Source organism: Polyergus mexicanus, unplaced genomic scaffold (genome assembly GCF_030449975.1).
Source record: "Polyergus mexicanus isolate NDT 795.1 unplaced genomic scaffold, iyPolMexi1.0 SCAF_4, whole genome shotgun sequence".
Taxonomy (NCBI): Eukaryota; Metazoa; Arthropoda; class Insecta; order Hymenoptera; family Formicidae; genus Polyergus; species Polyergus mexicanus.
Genome location: NW_027223324.1, coordinates 3,119,826 through 3,136,697, shown reverse-complemented (window position 1 = coordinate 3,136,697; position 16,872 = coordinate 3,119,826). Strand labels below are relative to the sequence as shown.

The window sequence follows — 16,872 nt, the reverse complement described above, 5'->3', positions numbered from 1 at the left end:
CTTAGGAACGTGGCCATAGAAACTGGACGAGGCGGTTTGATTCAGAGTCTCGGAATGTCCCGCAGACAGTCCGTAGGAAGCTCGCGAGCCAACGGGGCTCCCTTATAAGGTCGCTTTCCGACGGATATGGGATTTTTTTATTCCTCTATCGAACGTAGCTAGTGTCCGCGAAACAAGATTAATCCCTTGTGTACATATGGTTTACGTAGAGATTTTATTTTTTCAAATATTCGTCATAGTTTCCGCATAATTTAAATTAATTTGTCAATATGGAACACGGTATAGACGGTATAAACAGATGTTACGTTAATAAAAACTTCGTTTCACACGTATATTTATAATTTAATAATTTAGATAAATAAATGACAAGAATAAATTATAATCTTTAGGAGACAAAAATTTTTCAATATCTTGTCTCTTTTATAATAATATTCGAAAATTGATACAAGAATTTCGAAGAATTGTTCAAGAATCTCATCTTATTATTAGAGACGGATCGACCAAAATAAATGATACAAAGCTTTGAATAAACAAAAAGGAAAAAAAAAAGATAGCGATTCACACGTGTGCGAATCTAGCATCTCAAGTGTTAGCGTCTCACAAATATCTTTCAGATTTACTTGCATCCAACATAGTTCTATAGTTCCTGATAAGTTTTAACAATAGTTCCGGTGATTTTACTATTAAAACCGAGTTTAAAAAAATGAGATGCTAACTTGCGGTAACATATGATAGCATCTCATTTTTTTAAACTCGGTTTTAATAGTAAAATCACCGGAACTATTGTTAAAACTTATCAGGAACTATAGAACTATGTTGGATGCAAGTAAATCTGAAAGATATTTGTGAGACGCTAACACTTGAGATGCTAGGTTCACTCTCAGAAAGGATTTCTAATAACGAGACAAAAAATATTCTTGACATATTTAATCGTATCACAACCTTACGCGGTATAAAAATAAAACAATTTTAAAATTAAATCAATAATTCCTTTTCTTCTCTCTCGAATTAAATAAGATCGCCTTACTATCTTGAGACAAGAGTAACATATACAAATCTAAGCTTATATATTCTTGCATTTAGAATAACTTGATGTTAGATTGCTACAAATTTCCGTCTTCATCTTTGTGAGAAAATTAACGGGATAGCACCAAGAGCATTTTATTCTACATTTAAGAATTTTCCATTTAAGATTAAAATATTCCTTTTTCAATAATAAATATGATTGTCGCTATATCGATCCTATTTTATGATAGATTGAAGAGTAATAGCATTAGATCCGGAAATCTTTTCTGTGGGTGTTCACACACGTGCGATTCACCGAGCAATGTTCAACGTTCATGATTCGGCTACCGTGCTCCATCACGTGCGATCGTCGATCTTATCGTTAGCCGAAACAAGGCAACGCGCCGAGACTTCCTCGTCTCTCTCGCGCTCCCTCGCTCGTTGCATCGCGATTTAACTAACTGCACACCGACAGATCTCTATCTCGTATGCAATTGCAAGCCTTGGACATAACGTTCTCTCACCCTCTCTCTTTCTATCTCTCTCGTCTTGTCGAGAAGAGTGGATGGTTAATGGTGATTTTACACGAGGTAGCGAGATGAATCAAGTGGCAAGTTAATCGTTACACCTTCTTTCATATTTTCAAAAGTGATTCTTTTTTAAGTAAATATTAAAATAACTACATTTTAAATCGCGAATTCCTGCTAAATACTTCGAGCACCAAAATCAGAAATAGAACACCAAATTAGCACGTAAATAACACTTAATTTTGGCATACGTTTTATTTTTATTTGTCGTGGTGGGAATGCCAGCTTAACGAGAATCAATTTGTGAGATATAATTAGCTACAGCGGTACATAAAAGAATACTGTTAATGGAAATGTCGATAATGTCTCGATCCAATGACCAATGCTTCGTTACTTACTCTTTATGAGTGTGCAATTGAGGTTAAATGGAACATTAACGTGAGAAAAACAAGTGTATGCCCAAAAGTAGAAGACGTTTCTATTCATTTATTTCAATATCCACTAATTTATTTAATTTAATTTATTTAATTTTCTGTATTTGATTTGATAAACAAATATTTATGCAATTTATTGCTTTCCGCAAATACACAGTCATAAAAATTTCAAATAAATTTATCGTTAAACAAAATCACTTTACACAAACAAATTTACACAGACAAATAATACACGTCCACTTGATTAGCCTCACTATTAGCATCGCGTAAATCCATCATACGGGCCCGACATTCGCCTCGACGACACTGCTAACGCACTCTCGTCCAGCACCCTGTTTCTTTTTTACGTTCGCAAAATTAATGGCGCTTCGCATGTACCCTTCCAGGGAGAAAAAAGGACTCGCGAAGGAGGGAGGGGCGGGATGTAACGAGGAAGAGGAGACCCGATGGAGTTGGTGATGGAGATTCGTAAATACACGCAGGGCCAGGCAGTATCGTCGTTAAGAGTCGCTCGAATTACGAACATTTGGCAAAGTCCGCTTTTAGTGGCGGCCTTAATGTTCCCTTCGTGCGCTCTTGTGCGCGGGGAGAGGCGCAAAGTACTTCTTGGTGGGTCGTCGTTCAAATACCGAGATCGTTAAAGAGCCACGCAATCTCGTCGAATTACGAATTGCATCGCTCGCCGCCGCAACTCGACGACGACGACGACGACTTAATGACCTCTGAGAAGCCGCTATGCAAGTTTGTGCATGGTCACGAGTGCACGGTGGCACCCGGGGCATTGTACCGGGGCGCAAAAAGTACGACGAACGATCTTTAAGTAAGCAGAAGCGAAGCGTGTAACGCGCTTCGAATTTTTAAATTCGGATCTTGAATAAGAAGTTTCTGCCATTGCTTGTGTATGTGGCCTAACTTTTTAAACTTAATTAGAAACTGTAATAATTTGCGTATTATAAAAAAAGTTTCTTTTTGCAATAAATCGTAAAAGATCAATTTTTATTACTGACGCGCGTCGAGTCTTTCCTAATTATGACGTTTTGAAAGGTTTAAGATTAAACCTTAAAGCCGCAAGAACACATCTTTTTTACCATAGCTCTTTATCTGGCTAAAGGAAAAAAAATTGCGATCGGATTCGTTGATGTCTCATTTAATTATCGAGATTGATTTCCAAGATAAATTATTATTACTATGGAAGAAAATTACTAGACAGATTATATTCTGCTACTATGAATATTTTTGAATAAAATTCCCGGGCTCTAATGGGTTAATGACAGCGATTCGCATTTCACTTCCATGGCTTTGATAACTGGTCGTCAGTCGGATATCCAGTTTTTAGCCCGGCCACGTGTGTGCGCATGTGCGTGTTGGTCTCGGGCGACGTAAGACGTAACGCGATTTGGCATTAATCGAGAAAGGCGCGGGACTTGTATGCGCGTAATTTACACGAATTACGGACACGTTTGGCGATTCGTCGTATTACAGCTCGGTGAAAGCCGGTGATTTTACGATGCGGTGGGTATTCGACGTTCGAGTTTGATCGCGAGCAAGGTTAGAAGGTAAAGGGTAGCAGCCGGGAAGTAGTAACGTATCTCCGTGTGCGTCGTGAAAGTCGGATAGAATGTATGGACGACGGGGAGACAGAACCAGACGATTTTGTATCGCGCCGCGTAAATCGATTATCGAGCAAATTGCGCTCCTCTCTTACGTTCCTCGAATAGAGAAAGCTTATCGGGTATCGGATATGAGGGATTTTCGATCGCGTATTTACCCTTTCATTTATCTAGCTAAAAGAAGCGCGTGTATTCCGTAGAGAAATAACAGAGCAAACAAAAGTAGATGTTAAAACGTTCGTGTTAATAAGAAAGTTGTTCGGCAATTTACACACCTTTGAGATTTTATAAATCACATACAAATATCTTTAATATTAAAATATATAAAAACAGATGTGTCATCTTCTTTTCTCTCCTTTTATAAAAAGATTTAAGCTTAAAATTTTTAGACATTCTAAATGAATTATATATATATATATATATATATATATATATATATATATATATATATAAAATTGTGTATATTATATTGAATATAGGTAAACGCAATTATACGTATTTTAATGCCTTACGCTCGCTCTTTTGTATGCGCAATAAAACGCTGTCAAGTTAGCGAGCAGCAGCAATGCAGATAACATAAATTAAAGATACACAATCGGACGTATGTATCCTACGTAATAAATGCGTGAAGATCGATATGCTTCAGCGAGTGTTGGCAAGTATCAACATTTTCCTCGACGACCTCGTCCGATAATAAACAAACTAATGGCAGGTGCCGACAAAGAACGTGGCCGACTCTTTTTTACTCGTATCCGTTCCGTTTACGCATCGATGCAAACACGCGATAGATATCAGTCGTTCGTTTCGATAAATGGCACAAATTATATTTTATAAATATTGTAAAAACAAATATTAAAGAATCTCTTGCATTTTTTGTACGTTTATATTCAAAGTTTCTCTAATCTAAATACATCTCATTTTTAAACAATACGTTTCCACATCGATCAAATATTTTTATATTCATGAAATGCTTTTAAAAAATAAAAAGGTTGATATATATATATATTGTATATTAGATCTCATCCCGTAACGTGAATAATTTTTGCACCTAATTTTCTTTTCTCCGTCATTCCAAATTATGATATCTAAAATACGCTGACGTTCTGCTTTTGTGACTTGAAAATCTGCCCACGCATTGCATACTGTTCTTTTTCAGTAGTTTTCAAAAATTCACCTGTGCTACTTTCGAGGTAAAAGATTCGTGGAACGTGCTATTTCCGAAGTAAACGGTTCAAAAGTAACGCACACGTAGGACACATAAGGGGGAGAAAAAAAAAAATACCGCAATGCCGCGCTACATAACCACGTGTGCGAGTTACGTGAAACTCGCCAACTATGTACGATGTAAAAACCGACACGTTACGTTACAGAGTAATTATATAATCAGGTTGCGATACGCGCATCGCAACTCGCTTAACATCTTTTAATTAAAAGTGGAGAAATTAACCGAATGATAAATGAGAGAGGCGTCTAGTTACAAAAAAGAATCCTGCCATATAATATATGAATGCTGAGAAAACAAGATTATTTTTTCTCAAAAAATGACTTCGCGTATTCGCACACCTTTATTTTTATCATTCCCAATTTTGACAGACAGGTAAATTTTGAGAGCAAAAATCTCATAAATATTATAAAACTTGAAAATTGAGACTTGCCAATTTGACAAACAATTGATATAAATTCTATTGCGTTTCTCCGATAAAGATATCGTTTAATTTTTTATTGAAGCGATTTTATCTCATTTTCCGATTTCAAGTAAGAAAATAAAAAGATTCTAATCATTATTTTATTTCCAAGAATGCTTATTCTAATCATATTATTATCTAGAGATAACCTTGTATATTTTAGTTCAAAAAAAGGTGAATATTTACAAAACGCAAGTTTTTAATCTAATCGCGAAACTATCGTTTTTTATCCTCAAGCCATTTCCTATAGAATATGGTCAGTTGCGAATGCCTTGTATCTACTCTACCAGAACGGCAAAAAAAAGATTGGCCAATTCATAAATTCGTATAGTATTCGACGCGTATAAAATATTTACGGTCATGCGTCACGATCCGATTCCGAGCACTTTCGATAGCTTGCCCAGCTAAAGATCGTTAATATGAAACCGATCGTTGCGTCAAGTGAAATCGATCCATTTTACAGCGGTATAAACTTACATTATTAGATATTAAATATAATTATAAAGTGAAATATGAAATTTGCATTGATTACAAATTTCCATTCAATTCACCTCACACAATGCACGCTTAAAAAAAAGAATATCATCTCGATAAATTTTTATCTTAATTAAAAAATCATGTTTTATTTCTTTCCTTCTATTTCTCTCGCATTTACATAAAAATATTTTATATTATTAAAAAAAAATAATAATAATAATAATAATAATATTATGTCAGTATACGTTTTACGAGAATGCTCGAAAAATGCGATGTCGAGGCCGTGACAATTCGAATTTTCTCAGAGAGCATAAGTTGTATCGAAATATGAATTATCTCGATCGTATGAGATAATATGGAAATTTATTTCTTGAAAATTCTCATTGTCAAAAATCGGAGTAATACCGAAATTATATTCGAATGGAATATTCGATGCTACGGGGGGGGGGGGGGAGACTCACCTCCTTCATGCCATCGAGCCTGCCGAGGCTCTTGGTGCCCCGCAGCGGCGGAAAGACGACGTCGTGCCAACCACCGCTGCCGTTGCACATCTGCAAGTTGTCCGACTGCGAGGAATGGATCCCCCGAGCCCGGCTCTTGCTCTTGCGCTTATCCAGAAGATGCTTGGCCCTCGACTTCCTCACGGGCGCGGCCGGATCATCCTCCGGATCGCTCTGCACTTCCCAGCGCGACGGCGACTTGAAGCGCCGTCGCGGGCTCGTAGGCGAAGTCACCGGCGAGGTGAGCCTCTGCACGAGGGTGCCGAACATGGTCATCATTAATAATCGGCCGCGAACACCACAAGCGTGCGAATATTACAGGAAGGCTACGCGCGCCCTAATCGTCGCGCATCGTTGGCATCGGACGTCGGGCGTCGGTGCCGACGCCGCTCCGCGCCGGCCTCACGAACGGCGGACTTCACTCACTACTGTCTCACTGCGTCGTGTGAAACGCGCTACAGGTGGTCTCGAAAGCACTTAAACGTTGCGGCGCGAAATATCGACGCTGTTGCGAGAAAAGTACTCGAGGAAGAGGGAGGGAGGGAGGGAGGGGGGGGAGAGGAGGGAGGAAGGGGGATATTACAGGCACGTCGCACACTCCGGAGAATCAAGAGGCGTTTACGAAACGCCGTCGCGACAAGTTCCTCGTAGTATCGCGCCACGAGAGGAAAGAGACGAAGGATTCCGATCGCGCATTAGTGAATCATCGCGGCCGGCAAACGCGGCCTCTCCTCGTCGAATCGACTCGACTCGACTCGACTCGGCTCGAAAGTCGGCGGCAGGCACAGGTATTTGCCTTCGGGCGTCGTGCGAACCGCAGCTCTCTCGCAAACACCACACTCCGCGGTTACGTATACGCGCAGTCCTTCACGGTGCTGTTCCGTTTCTCTGCGTCGCACTTCCGGAAACGACGGCGGTAGCTAACGCGACGAATCGTTTCGAGCTCCTTCGCGTGCCGTTATAGAAGAACGCGACAGGTCACGCGATTCACGCCAACGCGAATGTCGACCCGATGTACGATACGCGAGGTCGAACGCGAGCGCGACGGTTAAAACATCGAGCGCCGATCGCCGCGAATGCGTCTACGATCGAAACTGGTCGCGCGAAGACTGCCACTAGCTAACACCGAGAACCGAGAGACCGGTTGGCCTCGCTCGTGCGCGAAACCGCCCGAGCGCGCACGAGTTTGCCCGAAGACGCACGATCGGAGTCCGCTGATGGAGCGAGAGAGAGGGGATCGCGACTCATGCGCGGTTACCATGGCGATCGGGACTGAATCTCCTCCCCCCACCCCACCCCACCCCCCGGGCCTTGCATACACGTATACACATATACACACCGTTCATTGCTCGTCCGTCTCGCGAAAGGGACTCCTCGGTATGATACGCGCGACGCACGTGTGTATCGTGACGCTGTATATTTTTCTTTTGAAAAACGCGGAAAATTGTCATATCGAAAATGGAGAGAACGAAAGACATGTGGTTTTTTTATGTGTGTGAGAGAAATGTAATAAATTAGATATAACGTTGACGTACAAACTTTCTAGTTTTATCACACGCGCGCGCACAGTTTTATAGAATGCTCGCGATGACTTTTATTATAAATAATAATATATGTATTTAACTTCTATAAAAATATATATAAATGTTATAATATATATTTATAATATATTATAATTTGTTAAAAACGTGATCGTGAATTTTACAACGCATACATGCTTGCTAAAACATGGCCCTGTCGTAACGGTCACGGTTATGATAAAACTTGATACGGAGACTCCAGATTCCGGAATAAATTCCGGTTTCTAGGCGTCGACCAATTAATAGTACTACGGTTACTGGTTTGGTTGCTTCGCGGTTAATAATCTCATGTACGTCGAAGAAGGTAAATGAGGGTTAGTTGTGCGGAACCTGAAAAATAATTACTAATAATAATAGATTCTCTCACTTATCAAGTCATTTTATGCTAATTCAAATAGCAGCTGTGGAAGCAGAAAACCGTTTTAAAGCGTTAACAAGAATAAATAGGTGTAGATATAACATACCCCCGCAAATGGATAATCGTGGGCAGATTTTTACATTCAAATGGCAATAACTAACGCGGAAGATCGATGCGCTTTTAACGAAACGAAGCGTACGAAAAATAGATCTTCTAAATCTTTAATATATCATAATCGGAAACGAAGAAAAGATATTACATTTTTTTTATGCAGAAAAAAAAAATTGAAATTATCTCAATTATATATATATATATATATATATATATATATATATATATAAATATTTTCTAATCTTCAAAATTATCAATACTTGCAATATTTTAAAAATCACAAAATTGTCGGAGCTATAAAACTCCACGTGCCGAAAACTTTCTTTCAAAATAAAATCGTCAAGGCTTCCCGAGGTAATTAACGATCATCGATCCACACGCCGATTCGCCCTTTCATCCTCAAGGACATCGGAGATGGAGCAGGGCGTGAATCTGTGCGCGCGCGATACCGTGTTTCTTATTACTCGAACGATATCATTAGACTGGGAAACTCGTCAAAACTTCAATTATTCCCCTGACTATATACGGCGAAACTAGGGCCTTGATTAATCGTATGCCGTATGAGAGAGGAGCGCCGGTGTGTCGTAATTATTAAGCGAACACCTAATTAGCGCGAATCTCACCTGATACCCGCATGGTACTCCTCTCCCTTCCTTTCTTTTCTCTCGGAGACAGCGCTTATGAGAAACTGTATTACGCATTGCGAAGAATAATTATGACTAGCTATGACTCTCTCTCCTCTCTGCTTATTGAAATATATTTTTCGTTCCCTTTCGTGCAAACATATTTTCCTTCATCTTATATAATTACGAAACACTCGCGGTATGTATACAAGATAAGCATGTATAACGAGTTACGTGCAGCCTTATTGACGTTCGCGAGAAATAATATAGCTATGCAATGTCAATTTTACGCTGGCGCACGTGTAACGTAAAACTGCTTTGTCGCTTCTAGCGAATCATACACAAGATGATTTTTAAGTGTGCGACAGATGTACAGAATACGTGTGTTAATCTTCTATTGAGTATAGCGAATAAATCGCACGCAATATAATTACGCGAGATGATCGGTAATATTCCGACGTGTATGTGACTCGCATTAGCGAAGCATCGAGGAATGTATCCTCGAGAATTGTCAGTAATGGTATGTACGCTGTAACATCCGTAAGCCGAGAAGCTACACAAGTATCGTTACTTGTTTCTAAGAAAATCAAGAGTTGAGCTTGGTGATTATTTCTCACATGTGATTTTGTATACTGAAAAATATTATAATCGACTATATATATATATATATATATATATTTTTTTTTTTTTTTTTTTTTTTTTTTTTTTTTTTTTTTTTTGATGTATCAAAGTATTGACAGAAATGAAGAAGAAAATTTAAACACCTCTCATAATTTGTTTTAATTCGTTATCTTATATAAAATAGAAATATTTTTTATAATAATAAACTTTATGCAATAATTCCTTATGACCTAAAAGAATGCGATTATATGAAGAAATATAATTCACGATATTCTACATCGGTGTCTTCTCGACAGATAGCACGCTCGCTTCGTGCGAGATTTAAATTTCAAACTGCGCGACAGGTGCAAGAATGGAATAAATTTTAATTATCGCAGAATCGCGTTACTCTCGCGCGTTTCACCCATATTTTTTTCCCACGTTTTTATCGCTTTAGGCAGTGCTCGCCGATTCGCGCTCGCGATTACGACGAATTCTTCGCGACCACCGCAGAATTTATCTCTCGTAACGATATAACGGAGAATAAGTAAATAACTACGAAATGTGTTCCCTCCTTCCCTTTCTATTCCCGATCACTCGCCGCGTCATTATAATTATTGTCGATTAAGAAGATTTTTTTTTTTTTTTTACACTTTGCGGTGGTCCAGAGGTCACGGATGACCATCTTTGGAATTTTCTGCTCAAGTCGCGCGGGCCAAGATATTCTCCCTCGATAAATAACAGTTATCGCAAAATCACGACGCAGGAAGGCTTGCGCGATGCCTTTTTAATTTCCTTGCCGCGACACAATTTACACCTGTTCTCGGATATGTATTGCGAAGAAGAAGCGTCCGCGGTATATTCTCTGAAAAGCGATGAATCTTCGAGCGACTGCTCGTAAAGTTACGCTATTTATATCTGAGAGAATAATCTTGTGTTATTTTTTAATCACTTTCGATATAAAGTGCTATTGTATATGGAGATTATTTTTTTGTCCTTTTATTATTTCTTGGAAATTGTTGAATTAAATGTATAACGTATAAATTTTATATGTAAAATATGATTAATAAGTGCACAATCTCAACGATTTGCACGTTTCATATTTTAATTACTTTTGAATCTCTAATAAAGCATTACTCATTCATTATCTGTCATTTAATGAAACGTAAACGCTTTTTAAATGAATGATAATCAGTACTAGTTTCCTCTAATATGTATTCGTCTTTATTTTGCGTTTTTCTATTATACTTGAAAGACAAAGTGCGCGACACATTGGCGGCTCCTTTCTGCTCCTTCCTGCACGAATCACTGTTATTTCATTGCTTTTGTCTAGAAGAATAATGAGTCACCGTTGCGCGGAAATACGAGATTTGCATACAGGTACGCAGAAAAATAGAAAAAGAAGTATTCTGAAATTCTAATTGTGATGACTCTATACGTCTTGTCAGCAACATAATAGCGATGACAGAAAGATTGTTTATATATTTAACGACGTGTCAATGTATATTTTTACAAGTAATATATTTAAACTTCATGTTAATATTAATTAATATTTTTTAATAATATCATTAATATCATTAATAGCATATACAGTGAACCTGTAAAGAATGATGAAAAGGATGCATTCTCTCAAGTAGCTAGCTACTGTTCGCAGGTGCTTATATCCAAGGATGCTAAATATTCTGTTTTCGATCGCGGCGTCTATTTACCGAGGCGAGACTGCTAACGTAACATCCGGAATCCTGTATCGCCGGCCTTGACGAACATTATATCTGCATGGTAACATAGCCGAAACATTCGCATATACGTTGGCGAGAACGGAGACAGCATGACAAGCTCGGAGGATGAGCGTGAGGACGTATTTCGACGAAAAGTCGATTCACGAGCGGAAGTGTTCCCGCTGATAGCTAATTAATTCCGAATGTTCGAGTCGCGAAACACGTGTTATTTCAAATTAAAATGACAAGTGAAAAAATCTATATAATTGCTAATGATATCTGTCCGCGCATCGTTTTACAAAATTTTTTCTACGAGCCTCGCGATGTGATAGAGAGCTCTGAAATCTGAAATATTTGTATTGTAGAAAGGGAACACCGTTTCAAGAGATAAAAAAGGAAGAATTGCCTGTCGTGTAAAAACAGATAGACGGAGTGAGATATAATGTACAGAATGACAAACTCGAATCTTTACCAAAGAATATTTTAAAGATGAAAAAAAAATGTTTTGTACACACGTGGCGCATCATGTAGAAAAACATCTTCGAAAATTCTCGTATTTACTTTATCTTTGCACTCTCCGTACGATATATACGTAATAAAGGCAAATATAAAATTACCAGGATTTTTTCACGATATCAATATTTTTAGTCAAAAAAACCAAACCTTTTGGTCTCAGCCTCTCCGTATGTTCCGAGTTTCCTGTTTTTTTTTTTTTTCCCCATCTCTCATTCTAATATCACATTGTTATATGGACTTTGAGAAACGTGGAAGAAAAACCTCTCTCTTCCCGTTTTCCACGCCAGGACTTGGAGGCCGGCCTCGGATGCGATTCGCGCGTATTCTCATCCGACGCGTTCTCTTCCGTTTCTCACCGCATCGCGTTCGAATCTAAGCGGCGCGTTTTAGCGCGATGGGAAAGTGGCCGGCGGCTGAAAAGTCGACGGCGCTGGAGCCAAAGAAGTGTGCCGCGCACCTCGGCGTGATCACCGATTTTCTGAAACACGCCTGTGTATAAGATATACGAGCGGCACGAGTACGCGTCCTACACAATACGCTTTCGTGCACGTGTACAGAATATGCACGGTAACAGCCACGGTAACAGACGCGTGAATGTGGGGACGCGTATATATGTAGATAAAATGCGCGAGCGTGCTCGCTCGTGCATACGCGCGCACACGTATTCGGGCGAAACGTTGCGTGCCGATTATACTGTCAGTCGGTGTGAGAAATATTATCCTTTGATCTCTCGAGCTTCGAGCGCGAGCGCGTTCCGCAGTTTCACTCCGGCAGGAAATTAACGACCGCGGCGAGTTCGCCGCGGTTTCAATACGATCTGTCGAGATTATCAGTCATATAAAAGGCCGAGCTCTTGCCGAGAGACGGAAGTAAAGCGAAGGAAGTATCGCGATTTCTCCCGATGCGAGCCGCGTCCTGTTCAAACGATGCGATACGCGTTATATCGTCGAGGACGCATAAATAAATGCAATTACGCTGATCGATTAAGCATTAAGCTATTGAACAGAGGATACAAACGCTAGAAAATTTTCCAAGCTAATGCATTCGCCGCGAATCTTTTTGCGAGTAAAATATATATAAAAATATATAAAATATATAAATATATAGATATACGCGAGAGAAAGGGGAAGAGAGGAAGAAGCACAATTTACAGCCTCTGTGCGCACTTGGCGTAACGTGTTCAGTGATCGTTCTTGAATCGTCTAACAAGGTGATCGAGAGCTGAGGCTGCGAACGAGATCGTTTCTTCGTGAAAGTCGGCGGCTGGTGCCCTGCTCGGGAATTGCCGGGAAATGTCCGGCTCCAGCGGGCGATCGAACGACGATACATGTAACGATCGAGCCAGCGGTCTAATAATTCGCTCGCTACCCGCCATGTCTCGTCGACGTCCATCGTTTGCGTAAAACGGGTTAATAGATAGGTCAATGATGGAGAGAAGAGATATTAATAAACGACTCGACAATGGATATGGAATGCGCGCTCGCAAAGTTTCGTTTTGCAATCGCGGACGCTGACTCAATTTAACCTGCCGATTCATTATCTCCGTCAATTTCTGATTGATAACGAACAATCTTACCGTGCGCCTCCTCATCCTGTCTTTTCGGACTATAATATTAACAGGGTTGGCAACGTTACTCTATAAAAGTAACGCGTTACCGTTACCGTTACTTGGAAAGTAACGATTCGTTACTGTTTCGTTATGTTTTTGTTTTTTTTGTAATGCTAAAATAAGCTATTAGATTATAAAATTATTTAATAATCAATATTAAATATAATAATCTATGTTACGATTAAAAAATTTTAATTAGTCTCCATATAGCAAGAGCCTTTTTTATATTAAACTTATTTAATGATTCTAATTTTTTACGTTAATATCTTTACTTTTTAATACACTTATCTTTACAGGAATTTAAATTCTAATTTACAAATTTCAATTTTGTCGAAAATTTTTATCAAACATTGTTTTTAAATATTGATAAGAGAAATATTGATATTATTAGGAGTGTAATCCAATATTCACTGTCAGTATTGTAAAATCTATAATTTATATACGTTACTATAAATTTTCAGTACCGGCAGTGACTATCGGAATGCAGCCTATGATAGAAGGCTACAAAATATTTTTCAAAAAATACATCTATTGAATAGATACAAGATAATAAAGAACCAAAAATATAACGACCTTACCGTTACCGTTACAAACAGAAAAAAGTAACGATCGTTACCGGAAAAAAGTAACTGTAACGGGGTAACGACGTTACGAGTAACGCGTTACTTTCCAACCCTGAATATTAATCGCCGTTTTGCAACGTGACGTAAACTCTTTCACTTGCAATTAATTTATAACAATCGATGCAATGTCCTACGAAAAAAACTTTACATACAATTTTGATTTCTGTGTAAAATATTCTGTCTAAAAATTAATGCGATAATAAAGTTGTCATTCTCATAAGAGTCTCTCGTCCTGCAACCTTGATCTTACGCAACATTTCCGCGCATTATGCGCGTACTTTGAATGCCAAGACTGATGTTTGCTAGAGTATTCATTTTTTGTCGACCGACAAAAAAGCTTTGCGGAATCTCACAAAATGTCGATAGCAGTCTCATATGATTATGTAATTTCGCATGATCAATAGATCTACAATCTTATTTTCCAATTTGCATTATACATTATCGATAGATAATGTAGAATAGATACGTTTGCATATAAGATTGCGGCATTATTATTCTATCCATATGATTATTTATATACAATTCGATGCAAAGATGAGATAAGAATTTTATTTATCTTTTACAATCTATCGGTTATCTCTCAGGTTTGCTAGTATAAGGCGAGTCTATTCTCTCGATGGTAAGTTTTGACCTCACACAATATTTCCGTCTCTTGTCCATGTTCAAATACAGCGATTGTTTTCTATTTATGGTATCGTGGCAAGTTTTTATACGAATCGCTATTAAAGGGATAATCCTTGATTAATCACGTAGGAGATAAAATTGCTCAGATAAAGTAATTATGATCAATGTAGTATCTTATCTTTATTTTAAGAAATTTTTTTCATCAATCTGTATGTATGAGATTGCTTTTAACGTTTTCCGCTTATAATCAAATTTAAGATATTATCCATCTCTTCGCATCACTGAATAAAATAAAAATAATTCAACATTTATACGTGTATAATCTGTGTAATGTAGCCATTGTCCGCATATATGGTACGTAGACAGGAATAAATGTTTCAATTATTACATTCGTCGTTCGTAAATGCACGTTCTTCCCACGTGTAGATTATAAAATTGATTAGATTCTAATCTCTCCGCAAGATACGTCGTTACCTCGTTCGATAAATTTCTTTTTCACGGGAAATTCGGCGATCACGCTGCGATCTTTTTCATCCTCATCGTTCGCGTTGCCGTCTTCGAAGTCAATAGGATTATTCGATAAATTATTGCGTTCTACGATATCTCATTGTGAAAATCTAACAAAGCAGACACGCCGCGGAAACGCAACATCTCTATCCTCGCGTACCGACGTTCATTTCTTTTGCGATATTTTTTCACACGCACAGCCGTGTAGTAATTACGAGGCCGCGTAGTACTCCGATCGATAGAAGCTCATCATGCGCATTGAAAATATAAAGACGATAAGATCTTAATTTCCGCAGCAATAGACGAAGCTGCGAGATCGCGCGCGCTTTGTCTAATTTTCCGCGCGAGGGTGAAGTTTCTCTGTTAGTCTCCCTCTTTTCCTCTCTTGCGATAATCCTTGACCTTACGCATTGCGTTTCTGCTCGAAGCAATATATTTTCTCTTTTTCGTAATAATACCGTCGAATGTTCGCATCAATATGCAAACATTTATAAAAAAATATACATTTTTATTAATTTCATAGATTTTCGCAAATTTTTAGGCCATTATTAAAATTCATCTCAAAATTCCTTTAATTATATAAATGATAGATATGGGCAAACCTCACATTTTTTTTCGCTCGATAAGAAGAGAAACATGTCCCAAACAAAGTTCCCAGCGGGACCGATTCTTCTTTTTTTTTTCCGCGCAAATCTCGAGGGGTCGTGGCTCTTAACGGTCCACGGTATATTGCATCGGTCGGTTTGCCATGTATATTCACTGTTTGAGGATTCAAATGGACATTAAAGCCCATGATTTTGCGCGCACGCGCGCGCAAACAGGCATCCGCATGCCACCGGATGGACGGTAGTGAGCAACGCGACAATGAGGCATAACGCGCAGGGTAACGAGCGCGAGTTATGTCCCGTCATAATTTGCAATTTAGATTTCATTATCGCCCGGTGATGCGCCGATGCGCCGATGCACGACTACTGCACCGCTATCGCTTGCACGCCGGACACAGGTCGACGCGTTTCCGTATTGATAATCTTCTGCGTCCGATAGAGCATCAATGGTGAATGAACTGTCTTGTCATCTCCCGAATAACATTGAAATTTTTTAAGAGGAATTACAAGAATCAGCTACGTGAAAAGTTAATAAATTTAATATCATATATTTCGAGATTTATGAATTCGACATCGCTCAAAGCATATTTTTAGCCTTTTAAAATATAAAATAATTAATTTATAAGTTAAAATAAACATTTGCCCTGTAGAATATAATTTAATCTCAAAATCGTAAATATGATCTTACTATCGAATTAACTTTCTTATAACGAGTATAGCACGAAAAGTTTCTACAAACTCGCAATTAATTTTTATATTTTAAATACATAGCTAAAAGAAGTAAGTTGTGTACGAATGTTAAAATTTATGAGTCTCGAAATGTATTAGATTTATTATCTATCGATGTAATTCCTCTTTACATGTTTACGCAAAACGTGCGTATTGAAAGAGATTTCACATTTTTAAAAGCATTGAAATTTTATAATGTATTCATCATTATAATGTATATTTAACGTCGAACCTTTAAGATGAATAAATAAGCAAGCTGACTCCTAAGTTATTCAAGACTAGTAATTAAGCAAGTGTCCAAACGGAAAAAAATTCTTCTTTGTTGCGCATCCCGCGGCGAGCGGTAAGCCGGATTCATATAAATCAGTTGAGAATGAAAAGATTAACGCGTTCGAGACGATGGGAGGTGGTACGACAACATCTTCCGCAGA

At 38.4% G+C, this 16,872-nt stretch overlaps 1 protein-coding gene across 3 annotated transcripts in view; it reads right to left on the bottom strand.

The window, feature by feature from the left end:
• LOC138932216 (rho GTPase-activating protein 20) overlaps positions 1–16,872 on the bottom strand; it is a 175,816-nt gene that overhangs the window by 81,353 nt on the left and 77,591 nt on the right. The window contains exon 1 of one of the 3 annotated variants that reach the window (XM_070293823.1): positions 6,200–7,343. The exons of the other annotated variants lie outside the window; for them this stretch is intronic. Within the exon in view, the coding sequence (XP_070149924.1) occupies positions 6,200–6,517 (318 nt within the window). The 5' untranslated portion in view covers positions 6,518–7,343. Of the gene's footprint in view, positions 1–6,199; positions 7,344–16,872 lie in introns of those variants that run through there. 3 annotated transcript variants of the gene reach the window in all.